The 20721-nt window shown below is 50.6% G+C and overlaps 11 protein-coding genes across 11 annotated transcripts; 5 read left to right on the top strand and 6 right to left on the bottom strand.

Annotated features, from left to right (window-relative positions):
* Positions 1 to 62: 62 nt before the first annotated feature.
* N7511_004562 (RING finger domain protein) lies at positions 63 to 1145 on the top strand (the record flags this gene model as incomplete). The annotated part of the gene is made up of 2 exons (XM_057126987.1): positions 63 to 258; positions 313 to 1145. The coding sequence occupies 2 exons, from the start codon at positions 63 to 65 to the stop codon at positions 1143 to 1145; spliced, it is 1029 nt and encodes a 342-aa protein (XP_056985877.1).
* Positions 1146 to 1485: 340 nt separating this feature from the next.
* On the bottom strand, positions 1486 to 3219 carry sld2 (the record flags this gene model as incomplete). Its single annotated transcript, XM_057126988.1, has 2 exons — positions 1486 to 2999; positions 3069 to 3219. The coding sequence occupies 2 exons, from the start codon at positions 3217 to 3219 to the stop codon at positions 1486 to 1488; spliced, it is 1665 nt and encodes a 554-aa protein (XP_056985878.1).
* Positions 3220 to 3982: 763 nt separating this feature from the next.
* Positions 3983 to 5515, top strand: N7511_004564 (NAD(P)/FAD-dependent oxidoreductase; the record flags this gene model as incomplete). The annotated part of the gene is made up of 4 exons (XM_057126989.1): positions 3983 to 4223; positions 4279 to 4568; positions 4623 to 5193; positions 5256 to 5515. The coding sequence occupies 4 exons, from the start codon at positions 3983 to 3985 to the stop codon at positions 5513 to 5515; spliced, it is 1362 nt and encodes a 453-aa protein (XP_056985879.1).
* Positions 5516 to 5868: 353 nt separating this feature from the next.
* On the top strand, positions 5869 to 7497 carry N7511_004565 (Peptidase S12 Pab87-related C-terminal; the record flags this gene model as incomplete). Its single annotated transcript, XM_057126990.1, has 1 exon — positions 5869 to 7497. The coding sequence occupies one exon, from the start codon at positions 5869 to 5871 to the stop codon at positions 7495 to 7497; it is 1629 nt and encodes a 542-aa protein (XP_056985880.1).
* Positions 7498 to 7616: 119 nt separating this feature from the next.
* Positions 7617 to 8565, bottom strand: N7511_004566 (sucrase/ferredoxin-like domain-containing protein; the record flags this gene model as incomplete). The annotated part of the gene is made up of 2 exons (XM_057126991.1): positions 7617 to 8225; positions 8284 to 8565. 2 exons carry the CDS (start codon positions 8563 to 8565, stop codon positions 7617 to 7619), a joined length of 891 nt encoding a protein of 296 aa, XP_056985881.1.
* A 189-nt stretch (positions 8566 to 8754) lies between these two features.
* Positions 8755 to 9972, bottom strand: N7511_004567 (uncharacterized protein; the record flags this gene model as incomplete). Its single annotated transcript, XM_057126992.1, has 4 exons — positions 8755 to 9233; positions 9304 to 9636; positions 9679 to 9884; positions 9956 to 9972. The coding sequence occupies 4 exons, from the start codon at positions 9970 to 9972 to the stop codon at positions 8755 to 8757; spliced, it is 1035 nt and encodes a 344-aa protein (XP_056985882.1).
* A 711-nt stretch (positions 9973 to 10683) lies between these two features.
* Positions 10684 to 13420, top strand: N7511_004568 (putative C6 transcription factor; the record flags this gene model as incomplete). Its single annotated transcript, XM_057126993.1, has 4 exons — positions 10684 to 11430; positions 11506 to 13149; positions 13199 to 13288; positions 13346 to 13420. 4 exons carry the CDS (start codon positions 10684 to 10686, stop codon positions 13418 to 13420), a joined length of 2556 nt encoding a protein of 851 aa, XP_056985883.1.
* A 1206-nt stretch (positions 13421 to 14626) lies between these two features.
* N7511_004569 (uncharacterized protein) lies at positions 14627 to 15861 on the top strand (the record flags this gene model as incomplete). The annotated part of the gene is made up of 2 exons (XM_057126994.1): positions 14627 to 15643; positions 15700 to 15861. The coding sequence occupies 2 exons, from the start codon at positions 14627 to 14629 to the stop codon at positions 15859 to 15861; spliced, it is 1179 nt and encodes a 392-aa protein (XP_056985884.1).
* A 293-nt stretch (positions 15862 to 16154) lies between these two features.
* N7511_004570 (SDR family NAD(P)-dependent oxidoreductase) lies at positions 16155 to 16976 on the bottom strand (the record flags this gene model as incomplete). The annotated part of the gene is made up of 2 exons (XM_057126995.1): positions 16155 to 16344; positions 16402 to 16976. The coding sequence occupies 2 exons, from the start codon at positions 16974 to 16976 to the stop codon at positions 16155 to 16157; spliced, it is 765 nt and encodes a 254-aa protein (XP_056985885.1).
* An 813-nt stretch (positions 16977 to 17789) lies between these two features.
* Positions 17790 to 18173, bottom strand: N7511_004571 (uncharacterized protein; the record flags this gene model as incomplete). The annotated part of the gene is made up of 1 exon (XM_057126996.1): positions 17790 to 18173. The coding sequence occupies one exon, from the start codon at positions 18171 to 18173 to the stop codon at positions 17790 to 17792; it is 384 nt and encodes a 127-aa protein (XP_056985886.1).
* A 467-nt stretch (positions 18174 to 18640) lies between these two features.
* On the bottom strand, positions 18641 to 20259 carry N7511_004572 (uncharacterized protein; the record flags this gene model as incomplete). Its single annotated transcript, XM_057126997.1, has 4 exons — positions 18641 to 18976; positions 19033 to 19401; positions 19451 to 20048; positions 20129 to 20259. 4 exons carry the CDS (start codon positions 20257 to 20259, stop codon positions 18641 to 18643), a joined length of 1434 nt encoding a protein of 477 aa, XP_056985887.1.
* Positions 20260 to 20721: the final 462 nt, after the last annotated feature.

Raw genomic sequence — 20721 nt, forward strand, 5'->3', positions numbered from 1 at the left:
CGAGTCGGAAGAAAGGCGCCAGGGAGGTTTTGCCGCCCGCTGAACGTGACTCCACCAACCTTATGGACGATGAGGTACGACAGCAAATTCTCCAGCGAACTCTGCAGGAGGTGGACGAGGAGTCTGCTATTGCCAATCCCTGTGTTATTTGTCTAGACAAAATCACCGAACCCTGCGTGGCTCAGCCATGTCATCATGCCAACTTCGACTTCTTGTGCCTCGTCAGTTGGCTGGAGCAACAACCTACCTGTCCCCTATGTATGTATACATTGCTCATCTGCTCTGACTGTAGCTGACCCGACTGTGCGACAGGTAAATCCGAGCTGACAGCCGTCGAATACGAACTCGAAGCCCCGGAAGGCCCGAAGCTATACAAGGTTCCGCCGCGGATCGCGAAGCCCCCCACACCAGCAGCGCCTAGATCACGCCCAGGGCCTCGCCACGGCCCTCGAGGAGGACGCAACTTTCCCCAGCCGTCTCGCCCCCAGCTCGATGATCCCCTTGAACGCCGGCGCAATGTGTATCGCAACCAGACATACTCTATGCGAGTTGGGACCAATCGCCTATCGCAATATCGAGAATTGACACCGGAGCTCTTCAACCGAGACGAAGAGCTTGTCTCAAGGGCTCGGAAGTGGATCCGCCGTGAACTGAAAGTGTTCAGCTTCTTAAACCCTGAAACTGAGGAGCAAGAGCGGACGCCCCAGCAGCAAGTGTCACGTCCGGGGCACCAACGGCTGGAGAATCGCAGAGCGAACAATGCCGAGTTTCTCCTTGAGTATGTAATCGCCATCCTGCGCACCGTTGATCTTAAAGGAAGTGCTGGACAGTCAGAGGAGCTGTTGCGCGATTTCATTGGACGCGAGAATGCTCGTTTGTTTATCCATGAATTACAGGCATGGCTGAGAAGTCCCTACATGTCGCTTGAAGACTGGGACCGCCATGTACAGTATTCAAACACTGCCAGGGCAACATCTGATACAGGGCGAGGAGAACCTCATCAGTTGGACCGCACTTGGCGTTCTGCAAGCAACCGAGGCAGAGCTCAATCGTTTCGTCGTCGGCCATACAGGTCACGGTCTCAAGAGGCACTTGATCGATCCAGGCGACTGCAGCATGCTCAGCAAAGATATCACCCATACTAATTATCAGCCAATTTGACGATCAAGTAGCTTGGAGTGGAACCGGCTACCTCAGGTTTGCCTCGGTTTATCTTACATCACATTTGATAGATTAGCCACTTAGGCGTGGTAAATGAACATATGCGAGCTTCAGGAAGCAATAGGACCCTTCAGCGAGCTAAAATAGTATGAATATCATAATTGTAACCCAAGTGTCTGGGGATAACCAAGTCGACAACGTCCAGTGCAAAATGAAAGGAGTATATGCATGCTATGAATGACTCCGAGTGAAGATTTGCTACTTATGCTGAATATAAATGCATTCGTTACATCATGAAAGCCAAAGCAAGGCTGTTGAGAATGCCTATCTTCGACGAAAGCGTCCCCCTCTACCCCGAGAACCTCCTCTGTTTCCAATCTTCAATGATCTAAAGTTTGCATGAGCCTGAGGATTGATCTTTCGAGCTGCTCGAGGTTTCTTTTCTTCGGGCGCAGCGGTCTTCGGAGGTTTCCCCAGAGATCCTGGCTCCTTCGGGTTTGCAGCAGCAGAAGATGATATAGCCTCCTTGATCCTCTCTGAGAAACTCTTCGTCCTGGCGACAGGCTTCGGCCGCTCGCCGAACTCAGGGTCGTCATCTGAGTCCGGATCAAATTCTGCTTCAGTGTCTAGTTCAGGCTCTGATAAGTTTGCAGCTGCAGCTTCTTCTGCCGCATTCTCAATGTCACTGGGGACATCGTCCCAGCCATCATTGGCATCATTGACATTCGGCGCAATTTGTGTTTCAAGAACCGCTGCCAACTCATCCTCATCTCCTGAGAATTCATCCTCTTCGATAACAGCCGGCTGTACCTTGGGCTTCGGCTGGTTGATCACCGGCCTCATAACCACTCTCCGAGTCGTTCGCTTCTGGCCCTTCTTCTTGTACTTGCGGTTGACATCCGGATTTTGACTTTCATCTTCCTGGTTCTTGGCTGCTTCTTCTGCTTCGGCCTCTTCCTCCATCTCACGCATCACTTCCCAATCGTCCTCCATGCGGTCCTCTTCCATATCCCGCAGTCCCTGGACCAGATGTGACAATCCCTTACTGGCGAATTGTTGTGGCTTGCGCGAGACAATCGGACTGAGACCTTGGCCACTATTGTTTGCATCGGATGGAAGATAACGACCAGAATTCGAACGACGAAGAAAAGAGGGTGTGCCAGAGTGAGCGGCCTGTGGTGAGATTGCCGACGGGCGTGCCGTTCGGTTATTCTGTGCCTCTTCATTGTCTTCCGCTTCAACCATAGCAGCGTAGCGCATCGTCGTGGGCGTGGCAAACAGGTTGGCAAGATAAAACTGTTTAGTCTCAGAGGCCGGAGTGCGCGCCAATCTGGGTGTTTCCTGTTGTGTTTCCTCCTCTGGATCTTCAGGAATCGTCGCAACAGGCCTCCGTTTGGACGGAGTTCTGAATCCTGCTGCTAAGTTACTCGTCTGCCTCTTTACGGAGGGTGTTCCACCACTGCCTCCAGACTCAGAGAGCATATCGAAAAGACCCAATGTTTTTCCATCTCGCTGGGGAGTTGGGCCAATTGCAGCTTTCAATGGTGACACTGCTGCCTGATGTGTACTAGGACTGAAGAGTCTGCGAAGGGTAGAGGGCGAATCATACGGATCGAGTTGCGCAGGATGGATTTTGGTGCGGTTATTGGACGGGGTCGCAAACAGCCCTTTAGAAGACTTGCGCGGGGTAGTTTGGGAATATGCGCCATCTGGTCCGGGAGGTGATGCATGTTTCCGCTTCTTAGACTGGCTTTCTGTTGTTTCCTGTCGGCGGTTTTCGCGTCGAGTTAGAGAGGCCTCGAGAGCTTTCAGTCGACTGTACTCCTTGTATTTCGCCGCTATAGGAATTTCATATTAGTTATTGACTCTATAGCAGGTCTTGCTGTGGTGCAAAAGACTTCACCTACCGATATCCGGATTCTGTTTGATATCATCGCGCCCGGCCTTCTTGCCTCCATGTGCTGACGCGAAGGCCTTCTCCCATGTTTTCAGGTCTGCACGAACATTGACAGCTTGAGCAGCAACCTCTGCACTAGATTTGAGAGCACTGTCTGCCATTATCGCATGCTGAGAATCCAATTGGGGTCGAACGCTTGGGCGCAAAGCGATCTGACGCGACGCGAAACACTCAACGCGCGGACGAAACGCGTCACATGATTCCCTTTCAAGCTCAAATATCTAGATTGAAAGGCACTTCAAGGGGACAATAAATTGATATATTAGTTTGCTGAAAGCCTCGTTTGATTATATAGCTACCCTAGAAATACAAACCTTTAGATGTGTTTACGTGCTTTTATTTCTCAACTAGTCACCGCGCTTGTTCGCTACAACTAAGTAAACTTAGAGCCGAGTCCTTTGGGAGATTGTTAGGGGCTAATCTATTAGGTGCAATGAATGCTTTGTCCATGATAAATTGGTTTTTCATTTGATTTCATAGATCAGCTTGCAAATGAGTGTCAAAACAGAGTCTCTTATTGGCGTGCTGCATACATTGACGATTCTTTCATTGCCACTCAATTTACCTATATCCAACATCGAAGACACCTATGTGAAATGTGAGCCCACTCCTCCCTCTGTAGCATAGTGCCGGGGACTGGAACCATAGCAACGCTTCTTATAATATAGTCGAGGTTATCGTTGGATCTCGATTGGATGCAGATGAAATCCTGCCAGTCAGAAGCCCCGCATTGAAAAGCTCCGCTAAGTGTAGAGGAACTGTCCTCTTGCAACTTATTGTATCAGACATCATTTAATCCCGTCGGTGTCTGTTGATTCCACCCAAATACAACGTCTAAATTCGTTAAACAACGAAGCTATAGCCATGGTTAATATCCCTACACAGCCTGGCTTGACTTCATGGTGGAGGACCGAACCGCATCATCTAGACGATCACATATCGTCTGAGTCTGTACCGAAAGAAGCAGATGTTGTAATCATTGGATCTGGAATATCCGGTGCATCGGTTGCATACAATCTTCTCCAACAAAATAAAGGACCCAGCCGACCAAAAATCACCATACTCGAAGCACGGCAAGCTTGTTCCGGGGCAACGGGGCGGAACGGTAAGCCATGTCATTAACGATCATATTCAGTTCATAAGTCTTACGGAAACATCAGGAGGTCACCTAAAACCAGACCCATACAGCTCGATCGGTCATTTGGCCGCAGAGTATGGTCCCGAGGCGGCTGCTGAGGTAGCCGAATTTGAGCAGGCCCATGTCGACGCCATTCGAAAGCTCGTGGAGACCGAGAAAATCGATTGTGACTTGGTCATCACCAAGGCCATTGATGTTCAACTTATGTCTAGAGAGAGCAACAAGGCTAAGGCTGCATTCGATCATTTGTCGACTCTGGGGGTCAAGTCGGTCAGACGAGTGAGCTTCTCTGATGAAAGAGAGGCACAGGAGGTATTTCTTTCGCAACTTGATGCTTGAAAATATTTCCAAACTAATAGTCCATAGAGATCGCGTGTCAAAGGAGCTAAAGGTTGTTTCAGTTATCAAGCGGGTCATGTCTGGCCCTATAAGTTGACACTCCACATCCTTAGTCGCTGTCTTGACCAAGGTGCAATGCTTTACACGAACACTCCCGCTCAATCTATTTCACCGGAGAAAGATAATGCGGGATTATGGACGATCGATACACCCAGGGGCCCAGTCAAAGCAAAACAGGTGGTCTTTGCCTGTAACGCATACACTTCAGCGATTCTTCCAATGTATTCAAACAAAATCATCCCAGTACGCGGAGTCTGTTGCAGAATAATACCTGCGAACCCGGTGAAAAGGCTTACAGAGACATATACTCTGCGGTGGAATAATGATGAAGCAGACTATCTGATCCCCCGCGAGGACGGCAGTATCATTGTTGGTGGTGGCTGGGGACAGTATGGCCGCGACCCGGGGAGATGGTACAACAATGCAAATGATCATGAGATGATTGAATCGGCCAAAGAGTACTTTGACGACTACATGCAACGAAACTTCCACGGCTGGGAGGAGAGCGGTGCATACGTGGAAAATATCTGGACTGGTAGTAAGTCATCCCTAGTCATATCTCCCATGAAAGAAGAACATATTGACGTGATAATCATCTAGTAATGGGATATTCCTCGGACTCTTTGCCTCATGTTGGTCATGTCCCCGGGAAGCCAGGTCAATTTATCAGTGCCGGTTTTACTGGCCATGGCATGCCACAGGCGTGGCTTTCTGGTAAGGGCGTGGCATCTATGATCTCGAACAGGCTCTCGTTCGCCGAGACTGGTATTCCGCAGATCTTTGAAACTACTCAGGCTCGTCTTGATCAAGACCGTAATGACATGCTTGATATGATGCCACCGTCTTCTCCGCGGCTGTAGATTTTCAGCCTAACCGGGCCCGGTGGAAGCTTCCTATCTATGGCCGAATGTCTGTCAATTACGATTAACGAAATACATACTAGTAAATATATCAATCATATCGATGCATGTCTACTCCGTTATTCCGAGTATGAGCGTCCTCGTCAGGCGACAGCGCAGACAGGAAAGGCCTCGGCAGACTTTATCCGGTCTATATAGGCGCCAATAACTTTCTAGGCACGGGTGGCTTGCCGAGAATTCCCATAGCGGCTTAGTTCCAAAGTGAAGCAATACGCGGGGAATTTTCGAAGAGTGAGCTAAAATATAAACTCCAGACAGCAGTGTCATGGTCTCACTCCCATTTCCCTCCCATTATGGCTGCATCCTGGATGCAGTCTCCGTTCGACCACGAGTTCGATATTCTCGTGGAAAATGAGCTTAAGAAGTGGAAAGTACCTGGTCTTAGCATTTCAGTTGTCCATGGACCCAACACATACTCCAAGGTAAGAAAAACGACAACAGTCGAAAATCAAGCGCTGATCAGTGTAAAGGCATACGGGGTGGCCGAGGTTCACTCGGAGTCTGATCCAACAACCGATCAACCACCTACGCAACGTATGATGTCTACCAACACACTGTTTCCAACTTGCAGCACGACCAAGGCCTTTACTGGTGCGGCTACGTCAATAGTGATTCAAGATAGCAAATCTACCGTAAGCCCAATCTCCTGGAATACGCCTCTGGCTAGTTTGATACCGGAAGACTTTTCTTTGGAAGATGCCTCTACGACTCAGATCATCACCTTGGAGGATGCCCTCTCCCATCGTTCTGGCATGCCCGAGCACGGCTGGACACTGGCGTTTATGCCGAAGAACGACATAACCATTCAAGACACAGTGCGCACCATGAAACACTTTCCTCTTGCGAGTGCTCCGCGAACAAAGTACAACTACAGCAACCACATGTATATTGCTGTATCACACGCATTAGAGAAACACACCGGCCAGCCGCTGGGTGAGATCATGAAGAAACGTATTTGGGAACCTCTGGGCATGCATGAGACATTCTTCTCCACCAAAGATGCCAAAGCCGATACATCGACTACTCACAGCTTTGCCCAGGGACACGACTGGGTTTCCAACGAAGAAGGTGGTGTGTTTGTTCCCCTGCCTAATAACGATTGGCAAGTAAATAGTGGTGCCGGTGCTATCGTCAGCAACGTCAGTGACTATGCCCTCTGGATTCGCGAGTTGATCGAGAGAAAGCGGCCCCTCGAGGGCCATGGTAGCTTGATAGAGCCACGAACCTTTCATTTCCAGAATGACGATTTGAACATCCCTGCCCCGTACCATGCATATGCGCTAGGCTGGTTTGTCGATCATTACCGAGGCCACAATTTCTACAGCCACCCTGGTGGCTGGCCTGGGTTTGGCAGCTGGGTTGGATTTATACCAGAGAAACAATTCGGGTTTGCTATTATGGGCAACTCATTCTCTGCTCGATATGCAGCGTTTAGATTGGGCACGTATCTTTTGGATAAGCAGCTTGGGATGCCGTACGATGCGGTACATGAGGGGCAAATCAACGACTGTATTGCAAGACATTCTACAGAGTGGCACGCACGACTTGAAAAAAAGACTGTGGAAGAGGCCAAGCGAGAATTGTATGGAACTTTGCTGGAACCTCCGATTCCGCATGCTTTGCCATTGCCCAAGTATGCTGGGAAATATAAACATCCTTCGAACATCAGTTTGACTTTGAAAGAGCATTCTGAGTCTCTCAAAGCAGACTTGCACGATCGAGTCATTCCCTGTGAGCTCTCCGTTGTCCATGCGAGCGGAGAGTTCTTTGTTGGTACCATCCACAACCGAGTCCAGAACTTGATGCCACCTTTCGCGGTGGAATTCCACATCGATGTGTCTGGAGCTGTTATCAAAGTTGGACTTCTTTTGGAACATGCGCTAGAGGGAAAAAAGATCTGGTTTGAGCGTTGTGAAGAGTAATCGCCGTACGGGAAATGGTGTCGGCTCTTCATTTCTAGAAATGCATTTGGGATATCATGTTCGCTGTATCGATGGACAACCTCAAAATGGACAATAAATCAAGGCATCTCTCTCCGGAGTTACCAACTCGTCAGTCCACGCACGCGATCAAATCCTCCTCGGAGCTGCGTGTCAGGGTGTACCACCTTTCCCTCGAGTAGCGTGTACTTGACGATGCCCTCACAATGCTCCGGTCGTACTCTTGCCAACCAAATCATCTGTTGGTCTTTCTTCCGGTAAACAAGAACATTTGCCGAGAACTTATGGCCACCGACATGGGACACGAAGAAGATACCGGCGCCTCCAGATCGCGAATCATCGGCGTCGCGGTCGAGTCCCAGTGGTCGTAGGTGTCGCTCGAGCTCGCGCTTGATCAAAGGAGCTGTAATTCCGCACCGTGCATCACGTCGCTTGTGTGAGCATAGTAGTACCACGTAATCCAGATCGCAGGGTCGAGAGCGAAGTCCGGGGATGGGGGCTACTGTGCCGGCGTCGGTGCCTTTTTCATTGAGTTGTGTTTGAGGCATGGGGTGGTCGATGAATCGGCTCATCACTTCCGGTACATCGGCCTGGGTGATACCGTCCACGAATGTGAATGAAGGGAGAATTAGAATTGATGTGGCTTCGTCGGCTTCCTCTGCTGTGTCGTGGTCTGGAGCATTGAGATTTGATGCTGAGACCATTATGCGCTGTATTAGGAGTCAGTCACCAAAGCACTCCGTGTGATATTTGCAGATCAAAATTCACCCCATGCTCGGATTTCGTCTTGTCAAATGCCTCCATCAAGGTACCCTTTTCGTGCTCAACTTTCTCCTTCCAGTCTGATCGCCCGGTCGCCACTAGAACGTGCGAATGGAAGGACTTGATGTGGCCGTATAATGGTATTATCGTGTCGACCTTGACTTTTGAGGGATATTGCACTGTGCAGTCGGCACAGTCTTTTAAACATTCAGGCCCGTCTGCCTCGGGGCTCACAGTCGGAAAGATGTACTCATTTGCGCGACCGAGAGAAAACCAGGAACGCAGCATTGTGTTTAAGATGCAATACTAAGCAGAAACCGAAGTTCAAGAAGTAAAAGAAGTAACCGAAGTAGAAGAAGTAGAAGTGGAAGTAGATGCCTGATATACTCTTCCTATCTCCGAGCTATCGGGAAGCGAAAACACCGACCTCCGGACTCGGGGAATTCGCTTCCTTTTCTTTGGCCCAATCGAAGTACTTCACTGCAGTAAATCCCACTCCCCTTGAATGATCTCCCGTAATTCAGCCTCTAGACTCGGCCGGGTCGGCTTCCAGCCCAGCTTACGCGCGCGAAGGGCCCGACACCGAACATTTAGCCCCCAACTGGCAGCCTCAAATCCAGCCTGATCCCGAGCCTGCTGAATGTCCATGGTTTGCTCCTCAGCACTCGATATGAATCCTGCCTCAACGGCAATCCGTGCAATTGACCTCGCCAGATCTCCCCAGCAATGCTCCCCATTCTCCGCAAGGACATATGATTCAGGACCCCATAGTAGCTCATTCCCATCTAGCGCACCCTGTACAAACAAAACGAACAGATCCGTCAAGTCATGGATGTGAACATTAGTCCCCATAGACTCTCCCAGTCCAATAATAGGAGCTTTCCCCCATTTAATCGTCGTCCGCGCCAACTCATAAACCTGTCGACTACGCTGTGAACAGGGTCCACGACCAACACCTAAAAGCACATTAGCTCAGTAGCACCGACCCACCTCGGCAATCTCCATTCGGACTGGACTACTTCATACCGTAAACTGTGACGGGTGAGATAATAGCCGCACGCAATACATCTGCATGAGCGCCCGCTGCCTCGAGCACGACCTTGTCCACGTCTCTGTGGAATGCATGGTCCGGGATGGAGACTATCTCTTTGATGCCATCCCAATCGTCGAAGATCTTGGCTCGTTTCATGCCGTATGTTTTCTCGTCTTCGTCGATGTAGCTGAAGATCCCTGCTCCGCTGGTGTGGAGCCAGTATGCCGGTCGCTCTGGGGTATGGCCTTGAACAATGCCTGCGACGATGGATTTCGCAGCTGGGAGGTTGTCTGCTGCGTCGGCAGAATCTGGGTTTGGTTTGTTGGCTGGACTTTTAGGTAGAATCATGGTTCAGGTGATTAACTCACGGATGATGATATCTGCATGGGCGCTCTCCTCCTTTAGAATAGTCGAGTCGTTGAGATCACCGTATACTATCTGCACTTGGGGATATCGGGCTTGGATTTGCTTTCCTTTCTCTTCTGTGCGGACGAGGACCCGATATGTGAAGGTGGGATATTGAACGATGAGCTGGGATAAGACATCACCGCCAATGTATCCTGTTACTCCTGTGCTGTTCGGCCTGTCAGTTTGGCTCTAGACGATATCATTCCTTTGTATTTAAGTATTTAAAGAGCAGCTTACATGAATACCTTGGACATTTTGGTAGTAGCCTAGACAGTGATTTCTCTGGAGGGTGTTGGCTTCCCTTGAACTTATTAAATGGGTTCAAGTTGGCTCTTTTCCAAAGAACTCCCCGATACCTTGCCCCTCATCCCTGGAAGGAATATGTATTCCGCCTTGGTCTATTAGTAATTCACCCGGATGCAAACTGGTGTATCTTCAACATTGGACGTCATTGCTAGAAGTTATAGGATGGATCTCAGGACTGGTAATATTCGATCTGATAAGATTTCTAGTCCGATTTCGGGGCAGCCGATCGCCTCTGCTCGTAGGTTGGGGTGGCGATGATCACATCTACCCCCCTACCGTGTAGCTACAATGTCTCACCACAATGAAGGAAACCCAACAGATGTCGTGGTGAACCATGCCAAGCAATAGAGTTTGCCCCTAGTGATGCTTAACCCCTGAAGTGCTGACCGTCAAGATTCTCGACGCAGGACTAAGATATATCGCCATTGTCCAGCCAGTCTGTAACCGCAGAGACATATGATCCAACTACATCAACATACCTGCTCTCGCAACAGATAACAGAAAAAAGACATTCGATAAAAATAGACGAAACCGAAAAGGTGCCGGGCGTACTTTCCGCATTTGGAAGAGCGGGGCCGGGGGCACGCGTCGACCTCGGACACCTTCTCTCGGGCATCTCGGGCATAAGTTGTATATCTTCAACAGATTGAATTGGAACTATGGAGATGGAGGTGCAAGATGTGACTGTGCCCGACCGAGTGCGCAAGCGCCGCCGTCGCACAATGGCATGCACGCAATGTCGCACTCGCAAGTTACGCTGTGATCGCGAGTATCCCACCTGCACGCGCTGCTTGAAGAGCAGGACGCCGAACAAGTGCACCTACGAGGATGGCTTCCTCTGGCAGCAGCCAACAACGGTGGCAACGACCTCATTTGCTCCGGAGCGAGGGCCCACCACAATGCCCCGAGCTGACCACACCCCTCTCGATACCCCAGACTCGGGGATAGCGACGGGGTCGGCTCGGACGGAGCCACTGCAGGCCAATGACCCTGACGCGGGCGCTGTATCGCACCATTTGCAGCACAGTAATCATCATCCGCATCATCCGCATCATTCGCACAAACATGATCACCCGTCACATGCTCTGGCGCCTCATTTTAGAGGCAAACCGCATGGTAAGGATCGCAAGGAGCGAGGCTTTTTGGAGACTGTTCTTGGTGCGCCCAAGGCTGCTGTGAATCAGGAGCCATATGTGAATACTGGCTTATTGCAGCGTCCAAAGAGATCTGCCCCTGAGTCTGATATGCAATCAATGCGAGTCGATGATGATCATCATTATGAGGACGAAGAAGACACGTTGACGCCGTCGCATCAGCTGGATCTTTCGCCTCGTATCATGATGAGAGGTCGGGAAACGAGGACTCGCTTTAGTGGATCGGGCATTTTTGCCAATCTTGTCGCGCAGGTAAGTTTCTCTTGGTCCAGTCGACTGGCAAAGATGCATCACACTGTGATATTTCGGAACTGACTCTTCTTGTAGTTTCCGGATATTCGAGCTTTTGCGGAAGAGATCAAGCTGTCTAACCCGGTCCTCTCTCAGGTTCGACCCGACCTAGAGAGAGTCAAGCGAGGACTATGGAAGCGCGTACCACTGAACACAGGATTTCCCGACCCTACCACAGAGTCACTCATCGGCATGCTGCCCTCGCGCGGTGTGGTGGATGAGTTAATTGGGTTGTATCTTACTTATATCGAATCTACCCACCGCATTCTTCACGTCCCATCCTTTCTGCGAGAGGTAGACGAGTTCTGGGCTATGTTAGACACACCAGGCGCCGCTTCCCCTGCGTTTGCCACCCAGCTTCTCTTGGTTCTCGCATGCGCATGGAATATTGCAGACTCTAGCAGTCTGCAATCCAAGAATATGGCGGAACTCAAGTGTTACACCGCTATTAATTGGGTTTTACATGCCGAGAAATGGATCGAGAACCTCCACATCAAGCGCCCAGATATTGCTTCAATGCGCCTGACCATCTTGTTGATATTGGCACGTAATACTCACGGGATGAAACGCAGCCAGTCCTGGCTTGCCATTGGCACTCTGGTGAAACAGGCGATGATGGCAGGTTACCATCGCGACCCAAGCCGATATACACGCATCTCGATCTTCAACAAAGAGATGAGACGACGAATCTGGACTACGATCGTAGAACTCGATCTGCAAATCGCGCTTGATCGTGGCATGCCACCTACAGTGCAAAGCTTCGACTACGATGCATCTACGGGGTTGAACATCCATGATGATGAGCTCCAGGAAAACACGACCGAGGTGCCAGAAAGCCGCCCATTAGGCGAACCCACTGACATGTCATTCCAAACCATTTTAAGTCGATCACTTTCTCTTCGCCTACAAGCCTGCTCCTTGATGCACTCCCCCCGAATCAGCTGTCGATATGAGGATATACAGCGCCTAGATTGGGAACTCGACCGGCACCTGTCTCGGGTTCCTGCATGGAGTTCGACGGAGCCAAACGACCTCATTACCCAGCACAAAGTCACACTGTGGAAAGCTTTGATAGAGACCAAGATCTCCCATACCCTCCTGTCCGTGCACACGCCTTTTGCCATTGAGGCCAGTAGAGAAGCGCTTTTCGCACCTTCAGCCCGGTCTCGCATGGATGCTGCGACCAGGATCTTAGTGACACAGCGGCGTCTACACGAGACCTCACGACCGCTTTCGTTGTGTCTGTTTGGTGAATGGACCCTCCACGCCTATATTTCCATCTGTCAACTTTTGCATTGCACCGAGTCCGACAACAGTATGTTCCTTGATTCTTTCCACGAACCAAAACTCATTCATTTAGGTGCTCCCTACTCGCCCACTTCCTCAACCTCCCTCCTTCAATCCCTCCCTGGTCTCCCCGAATCACTTCTTACCCTAGTCGAAACCGCCCTAGTCTCCCTCGAAGCCCGATCTTTGTTGGTGACCAAGGGTGCCAAGGACTATTTCTTTTTTTCGACCATCGTCGCGCTCGTCAAAGCCCGCTTATGGCCTGGGCAAGCAATCATGTACAAACAGCAAGTGGTAGAGCGAGTCCTTTCATTCACGCAGACTCTATTCTCCCGGCACGCCGGCTGCGAACACCTAGGGCCACCCGGAATGGGTAATTTCAAGACCAACCAGGTACGTCCGCCTTAGTCTCTCAGCCCGTCTCCCACTAACCCGATCGCAGGTGGCTGCATTCACTGCCACCCCCGGGATGGTACCCCTCATGCCGGCAGACCTCGAGGGAATGCTCCCTCCGCCCCATCTGGGTGTAACGGTAGGTTCCAAATTCTATAGTCACGGCACACCCGATACTAACTCGTATTCCATTCAGCCACCCGGAGGATTTGATCCTTTCTTGGATGTATTTGACTGGGAGGATCTCACCGGCATGACCCTGCCGTGTTGATTCCAGATAGGGACAAGGTAGCCGAAGAGTCTTGTTTTGCCAAAATCATGTATATTTCCTTCGCGCTGTCTCGGCGATTTTATGTTTATAAGTTATATGGAAATTCAAGATCAAAAACAACAAACAAAACCCCCTGTCTATCAATCAATCAGCATTGACCGGTTACGCAATTCCAATATCTGCACCAGTATCCGGTTGGTGTGATCGCATTTCTTGATTTCATACGTCAAGAGACCCAGTCGGGTCCACATCTGGATGATGATCCAAGAGATCAAAGTTAACACATGCAAGGGTCCGGCCCCGGCGGAAATCGCAACGGGAACAAAGCGGGACAGATGAAAGGGCTTATCAGGGTGTTGTGGTGTTGTGCTGAAGATGCCTGAGCAGCCGAGCTTTGGGGGCTAATTTCTTTAGTTCTGACGGTATTTTTAGCGACCTTGCACTTTTAGCGCCAAATCTAAGACTTTTTTATCGGGGGCGATCCTTGGGGCTCTCACTTGAGGGGGCGATCCTGGGGGTCTGGGGGCTATGTTTCTACGAACCGTCTAGCCTGGGAATATCTGGACCCTGAATTGTTAGTGTGCTGGATTGCAAGATAAATCAATTGGGCCGAAGATCAGAGATGACATTTTACTGTATCGGCTTAGGCAGTTATTGTCCTCCCCGCAACCGTGTCAAATCAAAGAGCAAAGATAGCCGGACAAGCTTTTGAACTGCCAATCAGCGACTGGGCGACGGAGTCTTTGTGTGCACCCTGCAGTGGGTCATGGTACCTGAGAGTACCTTGCCACCAGCACAAACTAGCCCTGGGGCTAAGTACCCCTCAGTACCATGAGCACCAAATATAGCAGCCTAAAGGCCCCCCCAAAAGCCCCTAAACAGCCGCTAAAACACTTGGCTTCGACTGGAGATTGTCGTCCCTGCACATAATCCTGGGGGCCATGTTGGTTCTTTCATCTTTCTTTCTTCTAGATTTCCCTTGCTGGCTGCATATAAACCATGTGTTAATCCCTCGCTTTCAGGGTAAGTATTCTCCATTCTCTATACTTCTGACATCCCCTATTCTTTGCCAGTTATAGCACAGGCATGTGCCAGTCAAACCAATAACTACAAGCAATTCTCCGGCCAAGATCAATTGACTAGAGCAAATTGCATTCGCGCCCGCAATATCCAGTGTCCGGTTGCACATCAAAAGTCCCTTTCACCATGCATCACCTCAGCCTCTTAGTATCACTATGTCTCACGATCGCAAGCCCACTAGCATGGGCCGCCCCAGCAACAGAGCACGCGGGCCAACTGTCTCTATCTCAAGTATACGACACAACCGACAAACTCCCCCTCCCTAATGAAGGCAACCTCCAAGTCCATGACCCAAACATCATCCTCCACGATGATCACTACTACCTCTTCAAAGGCGGCATCAACATCCCAATCTTCAAATCCGCCAACATGTCCGGACCGTGGGAAAACATCGGCACCGTCCTAGATGGCGACAGCATAATCGACAAGGGCAACCGGTCCCGCCCCTGGGCGCCAACGACCATCGAAAAAGACGGCAAGTTCTACTGCTACTACACGCTCAGCCGGGCCGGGTCGCAGAACAGCGCCATCGGCGTTGCGACAACGACCAAGCTGGACGGCAGTGCATGGACCGACCACGGCCTCTTGATCAACACGGGCAAGGGCCCCGGGTCCGACGTGTATCCGTACACGATCACGAATGCAATCGATGCGTCGTTCATCATGGACCAGGACTCTGGCCAGGCGTATCTCAACTACGGCAGTTTCTGGCATGATATTTGGCAAGTGCCGTTGTCGGATGATCTGCTGTCGGTCAAGGATGCCCATAAGCCCGATGCAGTGCAGTTGACGTATCTTCCGCGGCTGAAGATCAAGCCCGAGGAGGGCTCTTGGATGAGCTACCGCGGTGGATGGTACTATACTTGGTTCAGTCGTGGGAAGTGTTGCCATTTCGATGGCAAGTTCCCGGGGCGTGGAGATGAGTATAGTATTCGCGTTGGGAGGTCGCGGAATGTTCGTGGTCCGTTCAAGGATCGCGGTGGCACGCTTTTGACTGAGGGTGGTGGGGAGGTCGTCTATGGATCGAACCATGGAGTTGTTTATGCTCCTGGTGGTCTGGGTGTGCTTCCTGCTAGCAATACGTCTACGCCGGATATTCTTTACTATCATTATTTGGATACCAAGATTGGGTTCAAGGACAATGTGAGTCTTAGTACTTGGTTCTTGGTTCTTGGTGCATTTGACTGACCTCTTCACAGCAAGCTCGTTTGGGCTGGAATTACTTAAAGTATGATGATGGCTGGCCGGTCCCTATCGAGGGCCAGGATGAGGTGGCTAGCAAAGAGGCCGCGGAAAATAGTGCTGGGTCCGTTCATGGGGTTTATGGCTGGAGCCATCTCTCCATGGGTGCGGGTAAGTAGTGCGTCGTTTGGACCTTTTGCTTTACTCATACATTTGTTCTAGCTTTGTGGTTGTATATGTGGTTATAGGTGGACTCCCTCTGCACTGTATATAGATATTGCTCATGGTATTGAGCGACTACACTGATAGATCATAGCGACGGCGTTTGGATTGGGCCTGTGAGCATTATAACATGTTATTCGGCAGGTATCTTCATTTCTTTTCATCAATACATGCACCTTATAGTGCAATCTCAAGTTTCAAAGATTCCGATTGATCTCTCCCTACTGTAATATGTACATGTCTTTCCCATTCATACATCCCACCCTCCATCCACACTGACAATCTGACCAGTAGTATAAGAGGCCGCATCACTGAGCAAGAAAACAACCGTCTGGGCAACCTCCTCCGCAGTCCCAATGCGCGGAATAGCAGTCGGCGGCGGCGCAATACTACCCTGGATCTCCTTGGCGATATCAAGCAAGGGCGTCTGAATAGAGCCACTAAAGCACCAGATCAGTCACATCCAATCAACAAAGTTAAACCCATGAAAGACTCACGGTGCAACAGCATTAACCCGAATCCCAGGCCCAACCTCCTTAGCAACAGACCTCGTCAGCCCAACAACCCCATGCTTCGTAGTCGAATAAGCCGCATGCAAAGCAAACCCTCTCAGACCCTGAATACTACTAGCATTGACAATACTGCCACGCCCTCCCGGTGCAGACTCCAAGATGGCCCTCAATTCCGCCCGCAGACAATACATCAGTCCGGTCAGATTCACGCGCATCAACATATCCCACTCCTCATCATCCTGATCGATGAACTTGCCCGTGCCGTGCACCTTGCCAATCGTGCCCGCCATATTAGCCGCGCCGTCTAGCCGGCCGAAATGCGCGACTGTCGATGCGATCCACGCTTTCACCGCGGCCGCATTGCTGATGTCCAGGGCTGTTGTGGTGATCTTCCCCGGGCTGGGCTCGGCGTGCAAGGTTTGCAGCGCTGTCTCGAGGACTTGGGGGCTTAGGTCTGCTAGAGATAGGTGGGCTCCTTGGGCGTGTAGTTGCCGTGCGACTGCGAGGCCGATGCCGCCGAGGCCGGTTACGGCGTAGACTTTGTCTTTGACGGAGTCCATGTCCGTTGGGGGGTTGATGAGGATGGAGGGGTTGGATTCATTGGGGTTGAGGGGTCTACTATTTCCTGTGAGTAATGACAGGATGGGGTCGGAGATCCTCCGTGCCTTATGGAGTATGTTTGGCGCAGTTTTATAGGCTGTGTTTGGTATTCTAGTCCCTGTCCCCAGTGACGTTGGTCTCCACCTTTGGGGTTACATTGCCCCGTTGATACAGGCCTATGCTCCCGGGAGATATAGAATAAATGAACTGGGTATGGATATCGGATAGCGATACATATATAAGTTTCTGTCAAGGTGTTGCAGGCCCCAGATCAGCATTATTAGGAAACTTCCATTCCAGGAATGGAGTTACCCTTACACATTGAATCTAGAGTACCGACAGCTTCGGCTTGCGGATGCCTCTGAGTTCATAGACATGCGTATTTATTGTTCAATTAATATACTACCTAGACATGGTACTAGTAGGAATTGAATTGATGTTATTGATCAATGCAACCTTGTAGATTTCAACAGACCTTTGCCTCACGCTCGCCTCCAGGGCTGCAGCCATATGTTCTCATAGTAAGTGTCAGGCAAGACTATAAGGTAATTGCAGATTCAAAACGGCATTCAAATAATCCTTGGTCGCTTAAACGTCTTCTCAAATGACGGAACAACCATGGCAGCCGTCCATGGCAGCAGCCATACCGTTAATGCTCAACAAATTCTACAAGACATGACTTATCACATACATAAAACTAGTAAAATAAAACAACACCGAACAATGCAAGGGTATCTCAAAGCAAACAAATCCAACATCCCAAAATGCCCAATTTACACCAACGCTCCCAGCAAAAGGAGCCCAACAAGCAAAGACCCCCACGAGACGCCCCTCACACCAACACGACCAGCGCCAGACTTGACAGCCCGACTCCCATGCACAACCGAATGCGCGTTCAGACAATACATGACCCTCCGCGTCTCAGCCTCGGAAAAAGACGGACAAACCGCCGTGCAAGGGTCCGGATCCTCGAAAATCCACACGCGATGCGAACAGCACGACTGGAGGACTTCCTGCATGTCGGTGCTGGGGTTGCGCTCTTGGTATAACGGCACTTGGTTGTAGTAGTTGAGGTTGTTTGGCAGCGTCGGCATTGTGTCGCGTACGGTCGAGCATTCCTTGGGTTGAATGAAGGTTGTGCCGTTGGAATCTGTCATTTTGTGTGTGGGTTTCGAGAAATTGAGGGTTTGATGGTGTGGTTGGATGTGTCTCAGCCGGGCGATCCGAATTGCGCGGCGATGCGATGCGATCGCGGTGGGGTTTGGTTTGGCTGGTTGAGTTTGTGTGGGATAGACGGAGAGAAATGAAGATTGCGTCTGAGAACTGGAGAAGGAAGGGATCGCGATCGCAGTGGTCAACACGAACCCTTTTTTAAAGGGTCAGACGTGCCAAGACGCTATGTTGGGGATATTGATTCGAGTGGGGAGTCCAAGTCTTAGGGGCAAAATGGGCTTGATTGATTGGATTCGGTTTTAGTGGCTGATCGTGAAGTCATTGGCTGAGACAGGAATGGTTCGACGATGCTTATAGTTTGTTTCTCCTTGCTTTAGGGTGTGTGATCTATAGAGCGATTTATATATAGGCGGTCTACGGGACGAGCGTCAGACTGTTTCCCCCATGGCATCTACAGACGTGCGGTTTGATTAGCCTTGCGCCACATCTTCTTTCTGCGATCGTGGCCGGCGTTGAAGTCATCCACCCATTTTTGCTCGAACCGAGGTAGGCGTCGCCCTGGCGTGCCAGCGGCCGGTTCTCCCGCAAGGAGTCGAAGATCCTCAAAGTAGGCTTCGAACTCGGGATTGAGCACGGTGAACCCGGGTCCATCGCTCTTCAGGGCGATGCGGTCACTTTCCCATTTCTCCTGCTCTGCTAGTGGGGGCAGAGTGACCTTGCCAGCCAAAACGCGGGCGGCAGCAACAGCTTGCCATTCAAAGACTTTGAAGGTCAATCCAGCGCCGACCTAAGAAACATGTGTCAGAATTGTCAATCCAGGGCTGGGGAGAATCTGAAACTTACAGCCCCCACAAAGACCAGTGTCGGGTCGTGTCTATAGAAGACATGCTGGTATAAATCCGGGACACGATTATTCCGAGTAGCAACCTGAGGCAGGAAAGGCAGAGTCCAGCTGAAGCCAGTTCCAAATATGAGATGATCAACTCCAGTCTCGGAAGTTCCATCCTCGAAATACACCGTTTTGAGCTCATTCTCACTTGTGATGTGCGAGATAGGTGGCCTCCGTTGAATTTTGGGATGCTGAAAGGCCTCATCGCCAAAATACATGTTATACCGACCACGCACAACGGCAATAACCGGAGTCTGCGCACTATCAATCAAACTGACAGCAGTATCGGCAGCTGAGACCGACGCCCCGACAGTAATCACTTTCTGCAAGATATTAGCAAGACATAACCCCAAAGCCACTTCGCCCACTCACCTTGCCAATGTACTTCTCCGGGCCCCGATAATGCTTCGTATGCTCCACACTGCCCGGATACCGTGACGCAAACTCATTCAAGCCAGGGATGGCGGGGATATAAGGAACAGCATAATGCCCCGAAGCAACGACAACAGCATCAAAAACCTCCTGCCACCAATAATCAGACTGGCCCCCTTCCTTCTCCGTATCAGCTTCCGTCCGCCTCAGTGTAAGAGTCCACTTCCCATCCGCGCCCTTAACAGCCAGTTCAACGGTAGTATCAAACGATACAAGCCCGTCATACCCCTTCGCCACAAAAAGATCCTCAACATACTGCCTAATAACAGAATGATGCCGGAACGGCGTATCCGCACCATGTCGCTGAATAGACCACTCAGAGCGCACAGTAGGAATATCCTCTTGCGAAAATGACATGGCGCCTGCGTCCACGTTGGTCTCCAGCGTCGGGTACACGGGCGAATCCGTGAACCGGTCCTGGGAGACTACGCTGGTGCGGCATGGCAGCTTCGCCGGGATAGACAGCGGCTTATCAGCCGTTCGAGCAGATAGACCGTCCAGGTCGAAGTGCTGAGGCGGTTGATCGTCTCTTGAGACCCTTTTTGATTGGTTAGTTGGTTGATTCCCTGGATGTCGCGTGTAGCATGGGGTTCGTCGACGTGGATTTCTGGGACATACCAGCATCCGCCTGCCTTTTCTTGTCGGTCAAAGACGCGGATTACATCGAATGCCTTTTCTTGCGCTAGGGCGTCCACGGCAATGGCGCCTGCTGGGCCAGCACCAATTATCGCGACGCTTTTGATTGCCATGGTTTGTGTTTGTGTTATTTTCAGTGGCAGGGGAGAACAATAATTAATACGCTGGCCTTCGAGGTAATGTTTCTCGGCCGAAGATGAATATCTGAGGTCATGTTAGGCTCTGTCACGCCATCGCGCCGCTTTTGAGCAAATCGGAATTGGATCGGATTGGGACTGGGAAGTATACACTCGGTCTTGGGGTTATATTCACTCACATTCTATATGCAGGCATATGCAAGTGAGTTCTCGACTGTCTCGGGCGCTAAATTCTCAATGCCGAATTCTCCAGCTTCTCGAAATTTATTCATAGCCCGTCTGGGGGTGGTTCGGCATTTGTTTCGCGCATTTGATTGGTTGAGGTTGTTGAAGTTTTTACGGTCACGTGGAATCCATGAGGCAAGGGTCAGGAACTGTATTCTGATTGGTTGAACATTTAAACATCTACAGTAACTTACACATCTAGCATAAACATTT

The sequence above is a fragment of the Penicillium nucicola genome (genome assembly GCF_028828085.1).
Source record: "Penicillium nucicola strain IBT 29836 chromosome Unknown utg000003l, whole genome shotgun sequence".
Taxonomy (NCBI): Eukaryota; Fungi; Ascomycota; class Eurotiomycetes; order Eurotiales; family Aspergillaceae; genus Penicillium; species Penicillium nucicola.